Source organism: Nycticebus coucang, chromosome 15 (assembly GCF_027406575.1).
Source record: "Nycticebus coucang isolate mNycCou1 chromosome 15, mNycCou1.pri, whole genome shotgun sequence".
NCBI classification, from domain to species: Eukaryota; Metazoa; Chordata; class Mammalia; order Primates; family Lorisidae; genus Nycticebus; species Nycticebus coucang.
This window is the reverse complement of record NC_069794.1, coordinates 78,108,340-78,126,487: the sequence shown is the minus strand read 5'-3', so window position 1 is coordinate 78,126,487 and position 18,148 is coordinate 78,108,340. Positions and strand designations below refer to the sequence as shown.

The 18,148-nt window shown below is 36.4% G+C and overlaps 1 protein-coding gene across 4 annotated transcripts in view; it reads left to right on the top strand.

Annotated features, from left to right (window-relative positions):
* LNX2 (ligand of numb-protein X 2) overlaps positions 1-18,148 on the top strand; it is a 77,867-nt gene that overhangs the window by 36,107 nt on the left and 23,612 nt on the right. For all 4 annotated transcript variants that reach the window (XM_053563351.1, XM_053563353.1, XM_053563352.1 and 1 more), the window contains exons 2-4: positions 3,527-4,042; positions 15,505-15,752; positions 17,090-17,289. In XM_053563351.1, the coding sequence (XP_053419326.1) occupies positions 3,639-4,042; positions 15,505-15,752; positions 17,090-17,289 (852 nt within the window). In that variant the 5' untranslated portion in view covers positions 3,527-3,638. The remainder of the gene's footprint in view (positions 1-3,526; positions 4,043-15,504; positions 15,753-17,089; positions 17,290-18,148) is intronic.

Genomic DNA, 18,148 nt, shown 5'->3' with positions numbered 1-18,148 from the left:
ATTTGATACAGTAATTGCTGCAAGGAAGTTGGGCATGAAGAACAACAGCAGGAGACAAGGGAAGGGAAGAGCACCCCAAGGAAGGAGGCGGCCAGTGTGACTGGGCAGGGGAGGCAGAATTTGAGCTGAGACCAGGGAGTGAGTAGGAGTGGGCCGGGAGGAAATGATGGGGGCTGGGGGTGCTGTTCTTAGACGCTTGGCATTGTTGAGTCAAAGGAACCACAGATGTTTCCCGTCTAACTATGCCTTGGTAGTAACCATGGCTCATCATCTTTTTCCTTGGGCTCGATCTCTTAGGTTAGGGCCAGTGAGGACCCTTTAAATGTGAGTCAAGAGTAACAACAAGAGAAATTACCTGAATAATATATAATTTTGCATTGTGCAAATTAACAGTGAAACACCATAGTTCTGAGAGTCTTTGTGATGTGCCAGAATGTGCTTATCCCATAAGCCAGAAAGAGCAATCATGTTAATTATAACTGGAATTAGATGGTAAACAATACCTTATAACTCCCTTCCCATTGCACTGGCTACTTTTCAAGATACTGTTAGAAATGTCTTGTTATAATCCTCGCCAATTTAATAGCTTCCTTCTCCATACTATTCCTGGATTGTTTTTACACAGATTATGCATTTTGTAAATGTGCATTTTATGCTATATTTTATCTTTATATTTTGGGAAATGTTTGAGACTTTATTTAACTTGTATTTTAATATTTCAGAGTGCTCAAATATTACAGATATCTGAAATCAAAATTATGTATAAATATGAGTATATCTTATACACAGATATAATTGTAGTCACTGAAACTGCCAAGGGACCCAGGTGTGAAAAGTAGTGTAAGTTGGTATAGGAGACATGCACACAAAGCTGAAGTGAAAAGATCCGCCTGGGCTGGAAGTAGAGGGGTAGGATTGGGCATTGGAGAGTAGAGTCAGGCTGCCTTTGTCCTTGGAAAGCTTGCACACTGAAGCTTTTATGAAATACCTTTCCTCTTTCCTATAATCACTTAATTTCCTATTGGATTATTTTGAAACAAAAAAGAGCTGGGTTTATCTTGCTTCTCTCTTACTAAGTCATTATACACTGTATGGCTTTGGGCAGATCATGAAATCTGTCTGAGCTTTGGTTTCCTTGTCTTTAATGATAGCTGACACTTAGATTACACCTGTGTTTGCCAGGTACCATTTTAAGAACTATCTATCCATACTTACTCTTTATTTCAACTCTTTGAGATAGGCACTCTTTCTACCCCCATTTTCCATTTGAGAAGGAAACAGACACAGGAATTTAGTAAGGTAACAATGCTTAGTAAGTGACCAAGTAAGGATTTGACCTCCCAAATCAGAGTCAGGGTCTGTCCTCTTAATTGTGCTATATGCCATCACAAGTCTTTAATCAATATTTATAAGCACATGTTAGTGGTCCATCCATGATCAATTTTCATTTAATGTTTGTTTCATAGTAACATGGAGGTATTTCGGGGGTGGAGCTAATGCAATTGTTATATGGCATTTTAAATGGGAACATGCTCATTTTCCTCATGAAAAGATTTTGTGGTAAAATGAAAATAATCAAAGAACTGAAGTTATTTAGAGATTAAAATAGTCTTAAGATAAATACTTTCTTAGTCATTACGTGGGAGGCCAGAATTGCAGTGTATTTTCTTGAGGAAAAGAAAAATGAAAACACTATCATGAACAAAAAAAGAGCAGAAGATATGAGTTTTCTTGCTGAGTTGGAGCAAGCATCTGTAGAAATTCTGTATTAAAATACCTAGCTTGACTCAGTCTGGCTGCCTAAGTAAGATACACGTGATGTTTCTCTTTAATCTCACATATCTTGCACTGACATTTAAAAAGTTATGATGCTCAAAGGGTAAAGAACAAGCTCCATGAGTTATAAAATGCAAGAAGTGTTTGCTCTCTTGATGTTGGTACCCCTGGGAGATTAGATTATAGGCTGCTATTATTGTTACTTTATAGGGTAGTTTTAAAAACACGAGTTAATCTCAAGCCAACTGTCCCACCTGAATTTTATCCCTCTCTTTCCTAATTCAGGGCAGTGCTTGTTAAATCTATTAAAACATTACTGTTGTTTTTCTAATAAATACTCCAAGTAAATAAGCTAGCAAACACATATGTGATCAAAGGAGAATTTTGTTATTGAAATATGTACAAATGCTAGTGGCCTCGACATATGTTCCTCTTACCATTCTGTGGCAAGTACACTAAATTCTAGAAACCCCCTGCTCAGGTGTGTTTTTTGTGTTCCAGATGTTTTTACCTGCTTCATATTCCCTGAAGGTGACCTAGCTAATGCTCTTCCCTTGTCTGAGATGCCCTTGTCCATTTTTTCTCCCTGGCAAATGCTTCCTGTCACGGTTCAGCAGTTCATGTTTTTCCCCTTTTGAAAGTATTTCCGGCCACAAAGCCAAGCTAAATTAGATGCTAGTTCTCTTCATCTTTCTCCATATTCACATAACTTCCCATGTATAACTTCCTTGGCGTACTTGTTACATGGAAATTTTAATAATGGGTTTTCTTAACTGTCCTCTCCCTACCGCCCCTCTATCCATGTTCAATGTTTGGTATATTCTAGAGGCTCTGTAAACATTTGCAGGAGAAGCACAGAGAGCTACTGCTTTTGGAGTTGGTTTCTTCTGGTGCTGCAGATGGAAACTCTTAAAGGAGGGGAGCATTCCTTGCTAGGCTTGTGCTGCACAAGAGGAGGCTATTTTAAGAGTCTTGTTTTGGGAGGACACAAATTGCTGCTCTAAGCAAGACTGATTGGAAGTGTGGAATAATTTGAGGTGGAATTTGTAACATTTCATATCTGTTTGATTTTCCTTTAAGTGGAATAAAATAGTAGTGGAATAAAACTTCATGGAGTTAGCGCAGATGTTATTTATATTGTTATACAAATATGTCTTTCTATAATCTGTGTTATAGGGAGAATATTCAAATTATACATACTTGGAAGTGTATTTTTTCTATAATGCTTAACAATGGTCAATTTTATAATATTAACAGACTCTGAATTATCCTTGAGACTACATTTCAAAGGCACAATCTTTGGTATGGTACTATAAATGTATAAATCAATCAGAAGCAAAGAACCATGACTGGGATGACAAATGAAAATGCATTATACAGGATACCTCAAGTTGCATTACTATATTTAGTACACGAGGCAGATTGTCTGTAAAATGACCACCAAGCAGTGAAGTCATTGGAGAGTTCAGTCAGAAAACAAACCTATTGTTTCTTATGTAACACTGTATAATACATGGGGTCTTTGCTTTTAATTTTAAGTTCTTTTCTTATCAAGAACGTGGAAGTATAAGTTATTCTTCTTAGCCAAATAGCAAGTTAATTAATGTAATTTTTATGACTAATTTGTTACCTGATCAGAACCTTAAGTTTTTACTAAAAAATATTAATTAGTAATATACTGTATTGATACTCTTTACCTATCTCGATCAATACTAATTACTTTCTGTGTTCCTTTATATTGCTTATTTAGAGAAAACAGACCTTGGATTGGACACATCACTGTCTATTAAAGAAAACCAACCTTTTAAGTAGAATATAAGGCCAGCATATAAGGATACAGAAACTGCTTCAGTTGATTCAAAATGGGAACAACAAGTGTGGAGATGGTGTCTGTGGAGCAGACTTCCTCCTCCTTAAACCCCTTGTGTTTTGAATGTGGCCAGCAGCATTGGACGAGAGAAAACCACTTATACAATTACCAGAATGAAGTGGATGATGACCTAGTCTGCCATATTTGCCTTCAGCCTCTATTGCAGCCACTAGATACCCCCTGTGGACACACATTCTGCTACAAGTGCCTCAGAAACTTTTTACAGGAGAAAGATTTCTGCCCATTGGACCGGAAAAGACTTCATTTTAAGTTGTGTAAGAAGTCTAGCATTCTAGTTCATAAACTTTTAGACAAATTGCTAGTTTTATGTCCATTTTCTTCAGTGTGCCAAGATGTGATGCAACGCTGTGATCTGGAGGCACATCTTAAAAACAGGTAAGCAAAAAATATGAAAGAGAAGTAATCAAGGTTTTATAAAGATTGTTTGAATAAAAGATTGTTCAAACAAACACATAACTTGGTAGAAGATATCAAAGCACTAGTAAGTTACGTGGAGCAAATTGAATACAGAAGAGATATAGTAAATAGGTTGTACAAGACAGTATTTAACATTATTATTAAAAATGTGAATACAAAAACTACAGTGAGGAAGTATGTTATACCTATTAATATTTTGCTATAATATGAAATTGTTATATTCAAATGGGTAGCACAATATTATGATAGATTCTTTTTACAAGGCATTTAGGCCAATTGTTGTTTTTTTTGTGTGTGTGTTTTTTTTTTTTCTGTAGAGACAGAGTCTCACTTTATGGCCCTCGGTAGAGCACCGTGGCCTCACACAGCTCACAGCAACCTCCGACTCCTGGGCTTAAGCGATTCTCTTGCCTCAGCCTCCCAAGTAGCTGGGACTACAGGCACCCGCCACAGTGCCCGGCTATTTTTTGTTTGCAGTTTGGCCGGGCTGGGTTTGAACCTGCCACCCTCGGTATATGGGGCCGGCGCCTTACCGACTGAGCCACAGGCTAGGCCAATTGTTTTTAAAACTATAAATGTGAATATCCTTTTATCTAGCTTATTCTAAGGAAATAGTCCAAAAGAAGAAAAATTGTATGTGAATAATGTTCACTTAAACATTGTATAAAGTGGATACTTTCATAAATTGGAGTTGATCTAATTACTTAAAATAGGGAATGGTTTAAAAATATGATAGCACATAAGCTCAATGGGATATCTTGCAACCAGTAAAAATGATAATTTTGTTGCAAGGTAGAAATAAATATGCGTGATATTATTTGCTAAGATCTTGTAAAGATTCTGTGTTTAGGGACTAGAGTAAACAGGAAGCAGGAGTTAAAAGATTTGTTCTACCAATAAAAGCTTTTTAAAAGGTTAATTTAGTTGATTGGTAAGTTTTATAATTTGGTTTTGGTAAAAGACTTGATCTATAAAATTATTTATACAGTTAAGGGTTAAAATATATATCATGTCTGTAGAAGCACATAAAATGGCAGAAATAAATGTATAGATTTCTAAACTTCAAGGCAAACCATTTGTATATATCTGTAGTAATCTTGATTCCTGTGAAAAACAATGCGTAGTACATCATATTGGATTTAGATACTACGTGTAATAGTGTAAGTCTAGTATAGAAGAGCTTGCCTTTATACTTACACACAAAATTATAGAATTGAAGGAGATTATCTCATTTAATCCTATCTGTTTTTTTTATTTTGTTTTGTTTTTGAGACAGTCTCACTCTGTTGATTAGGCTATAGAGTGCGAAGGTGTCAGCCTAGGTCACAGCAATGTCAAACTCCTGGGTTCAAGTGATCCTTTTGCCTCAGTTTCCTGAGTAGCTGGGATTATAGGCATCCACCATAACACCCGGCTAATTTTTCTATTTTTGGTAGAGATGGGGGTCTTGCTTTTCTCAGGCTGGTCTCAAACTCCTGAGTTCAAGCAGTCCTCTGGCCTCAGCCTCCCAGAAGATTACAGATGTGAGCCATCACACTCAGCCTAATCTTCACATTTTATAATTAAGGAAACGGAGTCACAGATTTGAAGCTGCTTAATGGTATAGTTAGACTTAAGCTTTAATGTTATTGTTTACTATTTTAATAAGCCATGCTGACTGTATACCACAGGACAAATTGTGTTCTCTACTATTATGAAGTACTCCAAGTTTCATATACATGTGAATATTCACATTGATTCTGTTCCTAAATATCAGTGTTATAAAGGGGTGCCACTGTACCCTTTTTTTAAGACAGAGTTTCACTCTCTTGCCAGGGATCATAGCTCACAGCATCCTCAAACTCTTGGGCTCCAGTGATCCTCTTGCTTCAGTTTTTCATTTTTAGTAGAGACAGGGGTCTCATTCTTACTCAGGCTGGTTTTGAACTCATGAGCTTAAGCAGTCCTCCCACCTTAGCCCAGAGTGCTAGGATTACAGGCATGGGCCACTGCACTGGCCTCACTATACCCCTTAAAAATAAGACATGAAAAAGAACAAAAACGAGTGAGCTATTATTAACATGTTAGAAACATTTAGATTTATAAAGTCCTTAAATCTAAGACTTATTGCCTAAAAATAGGAGCTGAGAAAGAGTAAGACAGAGTTTTGGAAAATGCATGTAACATAGCCTTGTTTTTCTCTCTTCTGTCACCAGCAGGCATAGAATCTGAACATGATGGCAGAGGCCTTCTTGGAAATTGACACCAGAATTTTGAATAATATACTAGTTTGGGTCAGAACTAGTTATGGCCAAAAAGTATTTTATAGGCTTCTTAACTTCTGTCAATAGAACTATTCTTTGTAGGGCATAATATTCTTTTCTGACTCTTTTATGAGCATTAGTTATATAATATTAGAGGAACTGAATGAAGTTGTAATTCAGTTACTTCTTACTCTGAAAGTAGTGACATAAAAATTTCACAAACTTTTAGGAATATTCCTTTAACATGCATTCAAGAATTTAATATGTAGTTGAAGTATCACTGATGTTTTCTATCAAACTATTTATGATAATCATGTAAAAGCTTAGGAATTGCAAACTATCCTTTACATCATTTATAGGTTGGTAAAGGCTAAGGAGTTACATATAGTTGAAATTTTCATTTTCCAGGCATGCTTATTAATATTTGAATTACCAATTTAATCATTTTCAAAATGTCTTAGGCCTGTGACATGAAAGATAAAATGAAAAGGGGGTTGGTTTGAAAAGGTTGTAATTTGCTTGATGTAAACAGCTAAAAGTAATTATTGAGTATATAAATATAAAAAGTTAAATTATAAAATTTAATATGATTTTTATATCACAGTTGAACAAGTATGATAAACAGTCTAATCTTTATTCTGTCAAATAAAGACACTGACATTCAGATAGAAATGTATTAATATTCAGTGGTCAACCGTCAATACTGTTGTTCATCTGTTTATTCGTTCAGCAAATATTTTCTGTCTACTTTGTGCCAGGTACTGTCTGTCATAGGTGTTAAATAGTCTCTGCAAGTTAGACTCTGCTGCTTGGTTAGAAATTCCTTTAGGGACAAGACTGTGTCTTTACTAGTTTTTGAATTTATTTGCCCAAAATTGACACTTATTTGACATTTGTTCAATTAAATTTCTAATCTATTTTCTGGTTATCCATGCTGAGAAACTGCCCCAAACATAATGACATAAAGCGAAAAGCATTTGATTCTGTTAATTGATTCTATGAGTCGGGAATTGAGACAGGACACAGCAGGGATGACTTACTTGCTCTGCTGCTGTATGGCCATGGCTGGGAAGAGCTGAAAGCCAGTGACTGTAGTAGTTGGTACTAGAGAATCTAAGTGGCTTCTTCATTCACATTTCTGGCACTTTGATAGGTAAGACTAGATGCGTGGACTTGGCTTGAACTTGTCAGCTGGAGAGGCTACTGGTGATCTTTCCTGCATGGTGGACTCAGTAAAGTTCTTATGTGGGGCAGTGCCTATGGCTCAAAGGAGTAGGGCGCTGGCCCCATATACCGGAGGTGTTGGGTTCAAACCCAGCCCCGGCCAAAAACTGCAATAAATAAATAAATAAAGTTCTTCTGGGATGGCTCAGTGTTCCAGTGAATGTGGCAGAAGTTGCTGCATGGTAGTGTGATCTAGCCCTCAAGTCACATGACATCCCCTCTGTTACTCTGTTAGAAGCAGTCACAAGCCCACTCAGATCCAAGGGGCGGGAATATAAATTTCCTCTTGCGATGAGAAAAAAAATTCAGCTATGTTATAAAATCAATGAAAACTTGGAAGAAGAATGATGTTATGAGGCACAGAATATTATGGCATCTCTGTATATAATCTCACTTGTTAGAAATTGATAAGTTTTTGTCTGTAAATTTCATTGAAATTCTTAAAATTTCAGCACCAGCAACTTTTATTTTATAAAAGTTAAGTGGCTGTCACATGCCTTTGTTCTTCAATTTTAAGTATTTGGAAATCTCTTGATTAATGAAAATAGGGCATTAGCAGTATTTTGCATAAATTTGGTAACTTCAAGTTTAAGATAGCCTTCTTTAGTTAAGCAAAATTCTGCTCTTTAAAAAAAAATGTTTAGGGCGGCGCCTGTGGGTCAAAGGAGTCGGGTGCCAGCCCCATATGCCGGAGGTGGCGGGTTCAAACCCAGTCCTGGCCAGAAACTGCAAAAAAAAAAAAAAGTTTAGATTTGAGAAGAGCTGACATTTTCCCCGACAGATAAAAGTAAATTATTTATGAAAGATAAATGTGTTTTTAAATGAAATTATTGTTATTAACTGATTATATATTAATAAAACAATGTCCATCTTTGAAAAGAGAAATCTTTTATGAAATATTCTCACAAATAATATTCTATATGTTATATTAAATATGTAACATTCTAATAATTGCTGTGTCAAATACTGCCAGCCAACATCAGCTATAAAGCATTCCTCCTAAACCTTCTGCTCATCTCTAACCCATTCTCAACAATTTAACATTTAAAGCTTATGATAATTGTAAATATTTTTTGTTGTTCAAGCGTGCGTTTGTGTCCTAGTTTATGGCAAGGTTCAGAACTACTTTTTTTTTGTAGTTTTTGGCTGGGGCTGGGTTTGAACCTACCACCTCCGGCTTATGGGGCCCAACTCCTTTGAGCCACAGGTGCTGCCCAGAACTACCTTTCTCTTTAAAAATTTTAGTTTATTGTAAAAAGTTTGTACAATAGAAAACCTTTAAAGAAGTGTCTTTCCATATTGAGACCTTTCCTAGTTCATTAGATGGTTTTGAAACCTTTAGGGATCAAGGTAAGCTAAGTCAAGATTTCACTTTTAAATTTATGCTAACTTGGAGGGGAGTTTACATTTAGTGCATTCTTTTCTCATGTATAGTGTAAAAGAGGTATATATTTACAGATATATTTGCAAATTAAGTGTATTATAAGGTCTAGTATTCAGAATATATGAAGAACTCTTACAAATAAAAAGACAAATAATCCAATCTTAAATGGGCAAAGTATTTGAGCAGGTATTTCTCCAAAGAAGATATTCAGATGGCTGAGAAATATGTGACAGATACTCAACATTGTTAGTTCGTTTTTATATTGGATTATTTATCTTTATGCTAAATTGTGAGATTTCTGGGATTTGCAGATATTTTCATCAATTCTGTCATTTGTCTTTTACAGCCTTAATTTTTATGAAGTCCAGTTAATTTTTGTCTGTGCATATCCAAGAAATCATTGCCTAATACAAGATCAAAAAGATTTACATGTGTATTTTTCTTCTAAGAGCTTATTCCTTTTAGTATTTACTTTTTAGTCTTGATCCATTTTTAATTAATTGTGATGGGAGGACATAATGTATAATGATCAATCCTTTAAATTTTATTGAGGTCTTTTTTTTAATGGCCTACCACATGTTTTATCTTAGAAAATGTTCAGTGTGTACTAGAGATGAATATATTTTCTGCTGTGGATGGATGACGTGCTCTGTATATATTTAAAGTCTCTACTTCCCTGTGCTCTGTCTAGTTCTTCTACCTATTATTGAAAGTAGAGTATCAGCAGTCTGTATTATTATTGTTATCCATTTTCTCTTTAATTGTTATATTTTACTTACGTATTTTGGGGGTCTGTTGTTCAGCACATTTATGTTTATAATTGTTACATCTTCTTAATAGATCAAGCCTTTCTTTCATCATTTTAAAATGTATTTCTTTGTCACAAAAACAATTATTGTATGGATTCAGATTACTGTCTAGTGCCCTATTACATCAGCTTTAGAGACTTCTTTTAGTATTTCTTACAGGTTAGATGTGCTACCAACAAGTTCTTATTTTTGTTTTAGTTTCTCCTTTATTTTGGAAGACTATCTCTACTGGATGTGGACTCATTGGTAGGCAATCTCTTGCTCTCTCTTTCTCTTTTTTTAAGAACTTTGAGTATGTCATCCTCTACCTTCTAGCTTTCATGGTTTCTAAAGAGAGCAGGATCTGATCTCGGATCCTTTCTACGTGATGAGTTGTTCTTCTCTTGCTTTTTTCCAGATTCTTTCATGTTTGGCTTTCAGCAGATTGATGATGATGTGTCTAAGTGTGGATCTCATCTAGTTTCCTACTTGGAGTTTGTTAAATATTCTTGGACTTGTAGATAAATAGTTTTCATCAGAATTGGGGAGTTTGGGGCTATTATTTTTTCAAATATTCTTCTGCTTTCTACTTTTGTAATCTCATTCTAAAGTTGATACTGTTTTGTTTTGTTTTGTTTTGTTTTTGGAGACAGGATCTCAGCCTGTTGCCCAGGATAGAGCGCAGGGGCCTCATCACAGCTCACTGCAGCCTCACGCTCCTGGGCCCACGCAACCTGCCTGCCTCAGCCTCCTAAGTAGCTGTGATTATATGCACACCCTACCATCCCTGGCTAGTTTTTCTAATTTTTTTTTTATTGAGATGGGATCTTACTTTTGTTCAGGCTGGTCTCAAACTGGTGACCTCAGGCGATCCACCTTGACCTTCCAAAATACTAGGATTACAGGTGTGAACCACCTGCCCGTGCCTCCTGTGTTGATGCTCTTGATGCTGAAGCTCTATAATTTTTTTTTTTTTTTGTAGTATTTTAAAAAAACTTTTTAGGGGACAATTCCATGGAGCTACTATACTTTTATTTATTCTTTTTTTCCTTTATTTACTCTTTGTTCTTCAGACTGGATAATCTCATCCTATTTTCAAGTTAACTGATTCCCTTTCCTGTTCAAACCTGCCGTTAAATTTCTCTAGCAAATTCTTTATTTGCTGTACTTTTTGACTCCAGAATTACTAGTTAATTCTGCATTTTTATGTTTATTGATATTTTCTTTTTGGTAAGACATCATTTTTATATTTTCCTTTAGTTCTTTAAATACATCTAAGTTAAATAGTTGATTTAATTCATTGTCCAATAATTCTAATGTCTGGACTTCCTCAGGACAGTTTCTGTTTATTGTTTTTTTTTCCCCTGTATATGTGCCATACATAACTTGTTTCTTTGCATGTCTCTTAAATTTTGTATTGAACAGTAGACAATTTAATATAATGTGACAACTCAAGAAATTAAATACCCCCTTCTTAGGATTTGTTGTTTGCTCTGTGACTTTTATGAACTAATTCTGTAAAATTTCTGCTCATTTAGCTTAGTAGGCAGCTAATAATTTGACAAAGATTTTCTTAAATGCCTGTAATCAATAAGTCTTCCATTTTTCTTAGGGGCTCCGTATGCACAGTGGGACATGTGATGCCTTTGAACAGGCACTTGACGGCGTCAGCCTTCATTTCATGCCTTCACAGAGCTTTGGTGTCAGCTGGAAGTGAAAAGTTAGGGCCTTCTCACCTCTTAGGGTCATTTTTTGTGCATGCATATAGCCCTGTACATAGCCATCCCCTCTAGAGGTTTCATTCCCTGGCTTTTCCTTATAGACATTTTGGTTAGCCCTTTGTTTGCCCACCACAGGCAACCATAATCTTAAACATTACCTCATATTTTTTGCTTTTCAAAAAGTGCCCTTAGTGAAAAGGCTATTTATACTAGCTAAGGTGAGTCAGGTCAAGACAAGACAGCAATGCAAGTGGAGAACCAGCAGACAGGGTAATTAATAACAGTTCTTTGGGGGTGGGTCTTGAAGGCTCTCCGGTCTATTCCTCCAATGTCTGCCAGATTCTTGGTTTCCACTGTGATATATGGGCTATTGCCCATATTGTTCTGGTCTACCGTGGAGCTGGGGAGGTGGGAATAGGATTGGGCAAGTGCAAATGCCACATAACCCTCTGTTCTTATTAAGAGTCAGCCATTTTTCTGGAATAAATACTGTCTGGATTGCTATAATCCTTTGGCTAATTTCCAGACTCAGAAACGCTAGAACCTCCATAATTTGACCACCCAAGGGACTATAGCAAACTGGACAACACATGAAGGTGGTCAACGTAAGGAACTAGGCCTCCTGTGCTGGTAAATACGTGTGGTGCATGTCTGGTCTATGGAAGTTAGGTCAATTTAAAGAAGGGGGTCAATGTAGAGAAGTGGCCAATATGGAGGTTGCAGTAGATAATTCTTATGTATAAGAACTTAACATTTTCCTGCATGAGAAAAGCCAGAATAGTAGGAATGAATAGAAGAATAATTTTCAGCGGAAAAGGAAAAAAATCCCCTGGTTTGAGTCTTGGCTACTGCAAAAGCCCTTTGGTTTTAAGAAAATTACAAAGTGTACCTGCTTTAAAAGCTTTGCGTCCACCTACTTGGTCTCAGCACGTGCCTACCCCAATCTAATTAAATGTTGCGGCATATCTGTTCCATTGTTTTTATTCATTTTTTTATATCGTCTGTACTAGTCTCCTGCTACACTGAGATACCTGTTTAAATAAACCAAGTTACTTCCCCCAAAGCAATTACCGTTTGTGTTATTGTTAAGTATTCCATTTCCAAAGATGCATAGATTTTTGTTTTTGTGATTTTTGTTTTAGTGCTAGCATTCTATGATTGTTTCTAGGTACAAATTTTTAGAAAAAATTCCACTTCTGTTTTCCTAACGCCTAAAAAAAGAACTTCATATGAGTGAGTTTAGTACAATTCAGTAGAAAGAACAGCGAAGCCTTTGAAATCAGATCTGAGTTTGTTTGGATTTTGGCTATGTGACGTTGGCTTAGTTAAGTCTCATGTTTCCCATTTGTTAAATGGGGATAATAGAGCGGTTGTGAGGGTATGATGAAATGATGTACATAAAGGTCCTTATACAGTGACTGGGACAAATTAGGCACTCCACAATGTCACTTTTTCAGTTCCTAGGGCTTACAAACTTGTGGGATGATGGCTCTGAGCTGTCTCTGGTCATGAGCTTTTCTCTGTCCAGGCTTGCTCTGATCTCCTCATTCCCTAATAGCATATTTTTAAATAGTCATTGGGATATATTTTACATATCATAAAATTCACCTCCTTTAGGTATATAGGTCTATGGTTTTTAGTGTGTTCATAGAATTGTGCAACCATCCTCACAATCTAATTTTTGAAACATTTTCTACACACTAAAGAGAAACCCTATATTCATAGCAGCCATTTCCCATTCCTCAGTGCACAAGTTTTGAGTGATCTATCCCAATTCTCTTTATCCCTAAAGCCCTGTAATTTTTAGTGAGCAGTTTTTGTAGAATGTACATGTTAACAGAAATGCTTGTACTGCCCTAACAAGGAAGGAGTTCCAAGAAAAAAGACAAAAAAAGAAAAGAAAAAAAATGCTTATATTGTAATCTAGGCTTTTGCCCTTAACACTGATAGTGTTCTTTCTGAGGTCACCATGACCTTCTACTTATGAAATTAAACTGACACTTTTTGGTTCTTACTTGCCCCTTTCGTGGCATTTGCACTAATGGTGTTTCTTCGTTGACACTCTTCTCTCCCTTGGTTGAGTTTGAAGTCTTTTTCTCAGCACATCCTTCTCTGTCTGGTTGTTTGATCTCAGTCTTCTTAGCTGGTCAATCTTGTTTAAATGTGAGTGTTCCCAAAGATTCTATTTATAGCCTTCCTCTTCTAGTGCTGGGTGAGATCCTTTTTCTGTATTTTTATATGGTATCATTTTTAATATCTTCAGTTCCCATTAGTGGTTTGCTGTCCCACTGTTTCTTTACCTCCAGCAACTTCAGATTTTCCTTTATTTTTATAAGTGTTACTAAACATTTGTTATTAGTTATTATAAGTTATTAAAGTTTGTGGGTTTTAGAGTTGTTACTAGTCTAATTAACAAGGAAAAAAAAAAAAAACATGTAAAATTAGAGTTGTTACTAGTCTAATTCCAGGTCATTACATACTATTTGTATTTCTTCATTTCCTGTTCCTACTTCATTTTTTTCCATTGAAGACATTTTTTTCCACGTGGAAGTTTGTATGTGATACATATTTTTTTAGTCACAATATTTTTGGGGCCACTTTTTGCCTCATCATTCTTTTTTAATAAAATATTTCAAAAATGTATCTCTAATTAAATCTGCTTACTTGACAAAAGTAAGTTTTTCCATAATCTATTTTTCAAAAATATTTGTCCGGCCCTTGTAAGAACATCTCCTGGATTGGGGTACATAAGGGTGGCACAAAAAGGAGAATCATTTGTCTCCCTTTTTAAACAAGTTATAGAGAAAATAAGAAATTAGGGAAGGGTGAAAGAAAAATTTCATAGTGATCTTTTTTAAGAACTTGAAATTTAGGTTTTAAAAGCTTTAGTTCATTAGGGAAAATTTATTACTTTTATAGTTAAGAGATAGCCTTTTGTATTAATTGAATTTAATTCTGTACTTTATTTTGTCACAAATCTTGGATTTTAAAAAATATTATCATTGACTGAAGGTCCACAACCCTAGGTGTAAGATCTCTGATCACTCATCCTACCCAATGTTACTATTGCAGAAAACCTTAACAATAGAAGTAGATGGTCTCTAGAATTGTGGTAGGCCCTAGGTTTCTGTGTCTTACTTTCCTCACTCATCTTGTCCTCCCATTCTTCAACTGGGCGTTATTTCCATTGTCCAATCAAGGTGTCAGTGGAAAGGAACTGGCACCTTGACATCGTTTCTCATACTTGTATAAGCCCTTTATTTGAATGTTTCACATACAAACTTCCACGTTATGAGTTTAAGCAAAGGCCAATCTTTTCTTTTTGTTTGCTTAAATAAGTGGAAAAAAAAAAGCAGGTTGACAGTTCTTATTTCTTGGTATAAGCTTTCCAAGTACTTGGAATATATTCTTCAGGTTATATACCATATCCGTAATTCCACTATTAAAATTCTAATTTTATAAACTAGGAGATACATTGCTCTCTCCTTTCATGTCTATCCTAAAGTAAATTACTTGAGTCTTTGCTGTACCTTCCTCCTACAAGTTGTAAAGCTTCTGCTGTGTGACTACTCACTAATTAACGAGTGTGTAAAGTGGCTGTGTGTTAAGAGTATAGAAGCACAGTGGTATGCTCCAGGTCTAAGTCAGGACACAGTCATTCATTGTGGGAGAAGATTACTTATTTCCACTCCTGTGGTTAAGCTGTTTAACCTGTAAAAAGGAATTATGTAATCAGAATGTCAGAGTAATTCTCTCAGTGCAATGGCAACTATTAGGGTGTTTTCTATATGTTTTTTTCTGGGGTATTCTTCGAAAGATACACCAAGCCCTTGTTCATGCTGATGCCTTTTGTTTTTAATTTCTGTGCCACATGGAGTGATAAGAACTTAGTTTGAGTGGAAATTGGGATCAAAACTTGGTACTGCTTGTGGGTGGGTACTTCTAGGTTTGTTTTGCATAGAAGCCATTGCCATTATTTGATTGTGATAGAAACTACTCTCCAGCCCTCTTTTTTCTTCTTCCCAATTCATCTGTAAACCACTTGATGCTCTCTTTCTAGATGTCCTGGAGCCTCTAATCGGAGAGTTGCTCTAGAGAGAAGGAAAACTAGTAAAACTCAGGTAGAAATTGAGAATGAAAATGGACCCACTATCGTAGATCCTCCAGGTACTTTGTCACCAGAAACAGACTGTGCGGGGACAGGCACAGTACCTCCCGAGCGGCACTTGACGTCAGCCTCTCTTCCCTCATGGACTGAGGAGTCTGGCCTTGACAACCCTGCCTTTGAGGAGAACGCTGGGATCGACAGTATGTGCAGTGCAACTCTTCCTTCCAGATTTCACCTGTCCTTTCTTCCCACTTCTCTCCAGCATGCACTTTCTTTTCTTTAATTTTATTGAGGTAGAATTTGTATACCCCATCATTCACCCTTTTCAGTATACAGTTCTAACAGTTTTCATTGTAGAACCAAAATGCCTTCCCCTTCCATTTTCTGTTGCAGTCCATGAACTCACTAGTCATTCATGTGGGTCTTACTGTTTCTGTATGTTCAGAAACTTGTTTCCTTCTTGATGTAAGAAATCAAAATCAAGAATAACAACAAGAACAAAAATAGTAGCTCAAATTAAGTGTTAGTAGTCTATGTCAGCTACTGTACTAAAAACTTTATATGTTACATTATGAGAGAAAAAAATATATATTTTTTTTAAACAAGAAAACTGGGCGGTGCCTGTGGCTCAGGGAGTAAGGTGCCATCCCCACATTCTGAGGGTGGTGAGTTCAAACCCGGCCCTGGCCAAACTGCAACAAAAAAATAACCGAGCATTGTGGCCTGTGCCTGTAGTCCCAGCTACTCAGGAGGCTGAGGCAAGAGAATCTCCTAAGGCCAAGAGCTGGAGGTTGCTGTGAGCTGTGACACCACCGCACTCTACTGAGGGCGATAAAGTGAGATTCTGTCTCTTAAAAAAAAAAAGAAAAGAAAAGAAAAACTGAGACTTGAGAGGTTAATTGGTCAATTGGCTAAATAGCTAATAAATGGCTGTTTATGTATCTGACTCCAAGACTACACTTCTAACCACGTCATGCCTCTGGTACCAGTCACTGCTATAATGGTATAACCTGCTACCAAATTAATAGAAACCCTGTAGTCATGATTCTTAGGCATAAAGTGATCTTTTTCCCCCAAATTCTACCACAAATTCACATTTTTATTGCCATAGCTGTTTCATCTCCTAAGGCTCTATTGAAGATCCACCTCTTCTTAGGAGCTTGGTACCTTCCCAACACCTGTGGTGTTTACATGCCACACAGCCAGTGTTTCCTTTATACTGCCTTACATTACTTAACATTGTTTCATGATCCAGACTTTCATCAGTTAGGACTAGACAACTTGCCTTTAATATTTCTTAGTGGTGATAGGCAGACCTTCCATTAATCATCACTGTGTCATTCCTAATCACCTCTGAAAGAAGAAATTTTTCAGTAATTTAAACATACATGTGTTTTCTTGTCATTCTGTCTCTTTATGGTATTACTTAATTATTAATCATCTTTTAAGATGATGTATATACCTAAAGCTAATTAGAATATGTAAATTAATATTTTTCTTTTCATCTATTTTCCCTCTCTCATTTTTAATCTGGCAGCCACACCACAGCCGCTTGGTTTACCAGAAGGAGAAATCACCACTATTGAAATTCATCGGTCCAATCCTTACATTCAGTTAGGAATCAGTATTGTGGGTGGCAACGAGACGCCACTGATTAACATTGTTATCCAGGAAGTCTACCGGGATGGGGTCATCGCCAGAGATGGGAGGCTCCTCGCTGGAGACCAGATTCTTCAGGTATTCATTTTAACTATTCTGTTAACTTGTGACTTTTTGTTCTTATTCGTATACTTAGAGCTTAGAAAATTATGCTATTATGGAACCTGAAGTGTATGTATAGGTTAGTTTTGCTGTTTTTATACATAAACCAGGTCAGAATATATCTGTAATTTGTCCTGTTTTCCCATAAACATGGAACATATTTCTTCTCCCTACCTTAATTTTCAATCCTACAAGTGCCCTCTTCCTGGCTTGGAATGCTGGTCATTCAAGGGCCATGTTTATCCTTGCTGAAATTTCCTTATCCCATTGGCTTTATTTCATGGCGTTTCCCCTTCATTACCTTCATTGTCTGGTGTATCCTTCTGTACACTTATCAGTAAAATTCAGAAAAGACAGAGCCATGCAGCACTAGTTATAATTTATACCACGGAATTTAAGGTAGAGTTCAGAAATCGTGTAGTCATCTTGTATTGACTCCCTAATGCACTATCCTCAGAAAACGTTTGAACTTTGCATCTGCAATAAACCCTGATGCTGTCCCTACTGTCTTCCCTTTCAGGTGATCTTTAAGAAGAAATAGGTAGTCTCAAAAGAGAACTAGAGTGAGACAAGGTATTTTATGAGAGGGCACGTTGAGACTGAGGGGCTGGGATGGTAAGGCTGGAGTTCATAGGAATATTGGCCAGGGCATTTGAATCATATGATGATAGTTGAAGTTTTAAAAAATGGATAACTTCTAGGAGAGAGAAGAAATATTTGTGAATAAGAACAAATGTCTTCTAGGAACCCAAGAACAAAAGACTATTTCCTTTTTGGATTTGTTCAGCTGTTCACCTGAACATGATCTGTTGATATCTACAATTTACTTCTATTT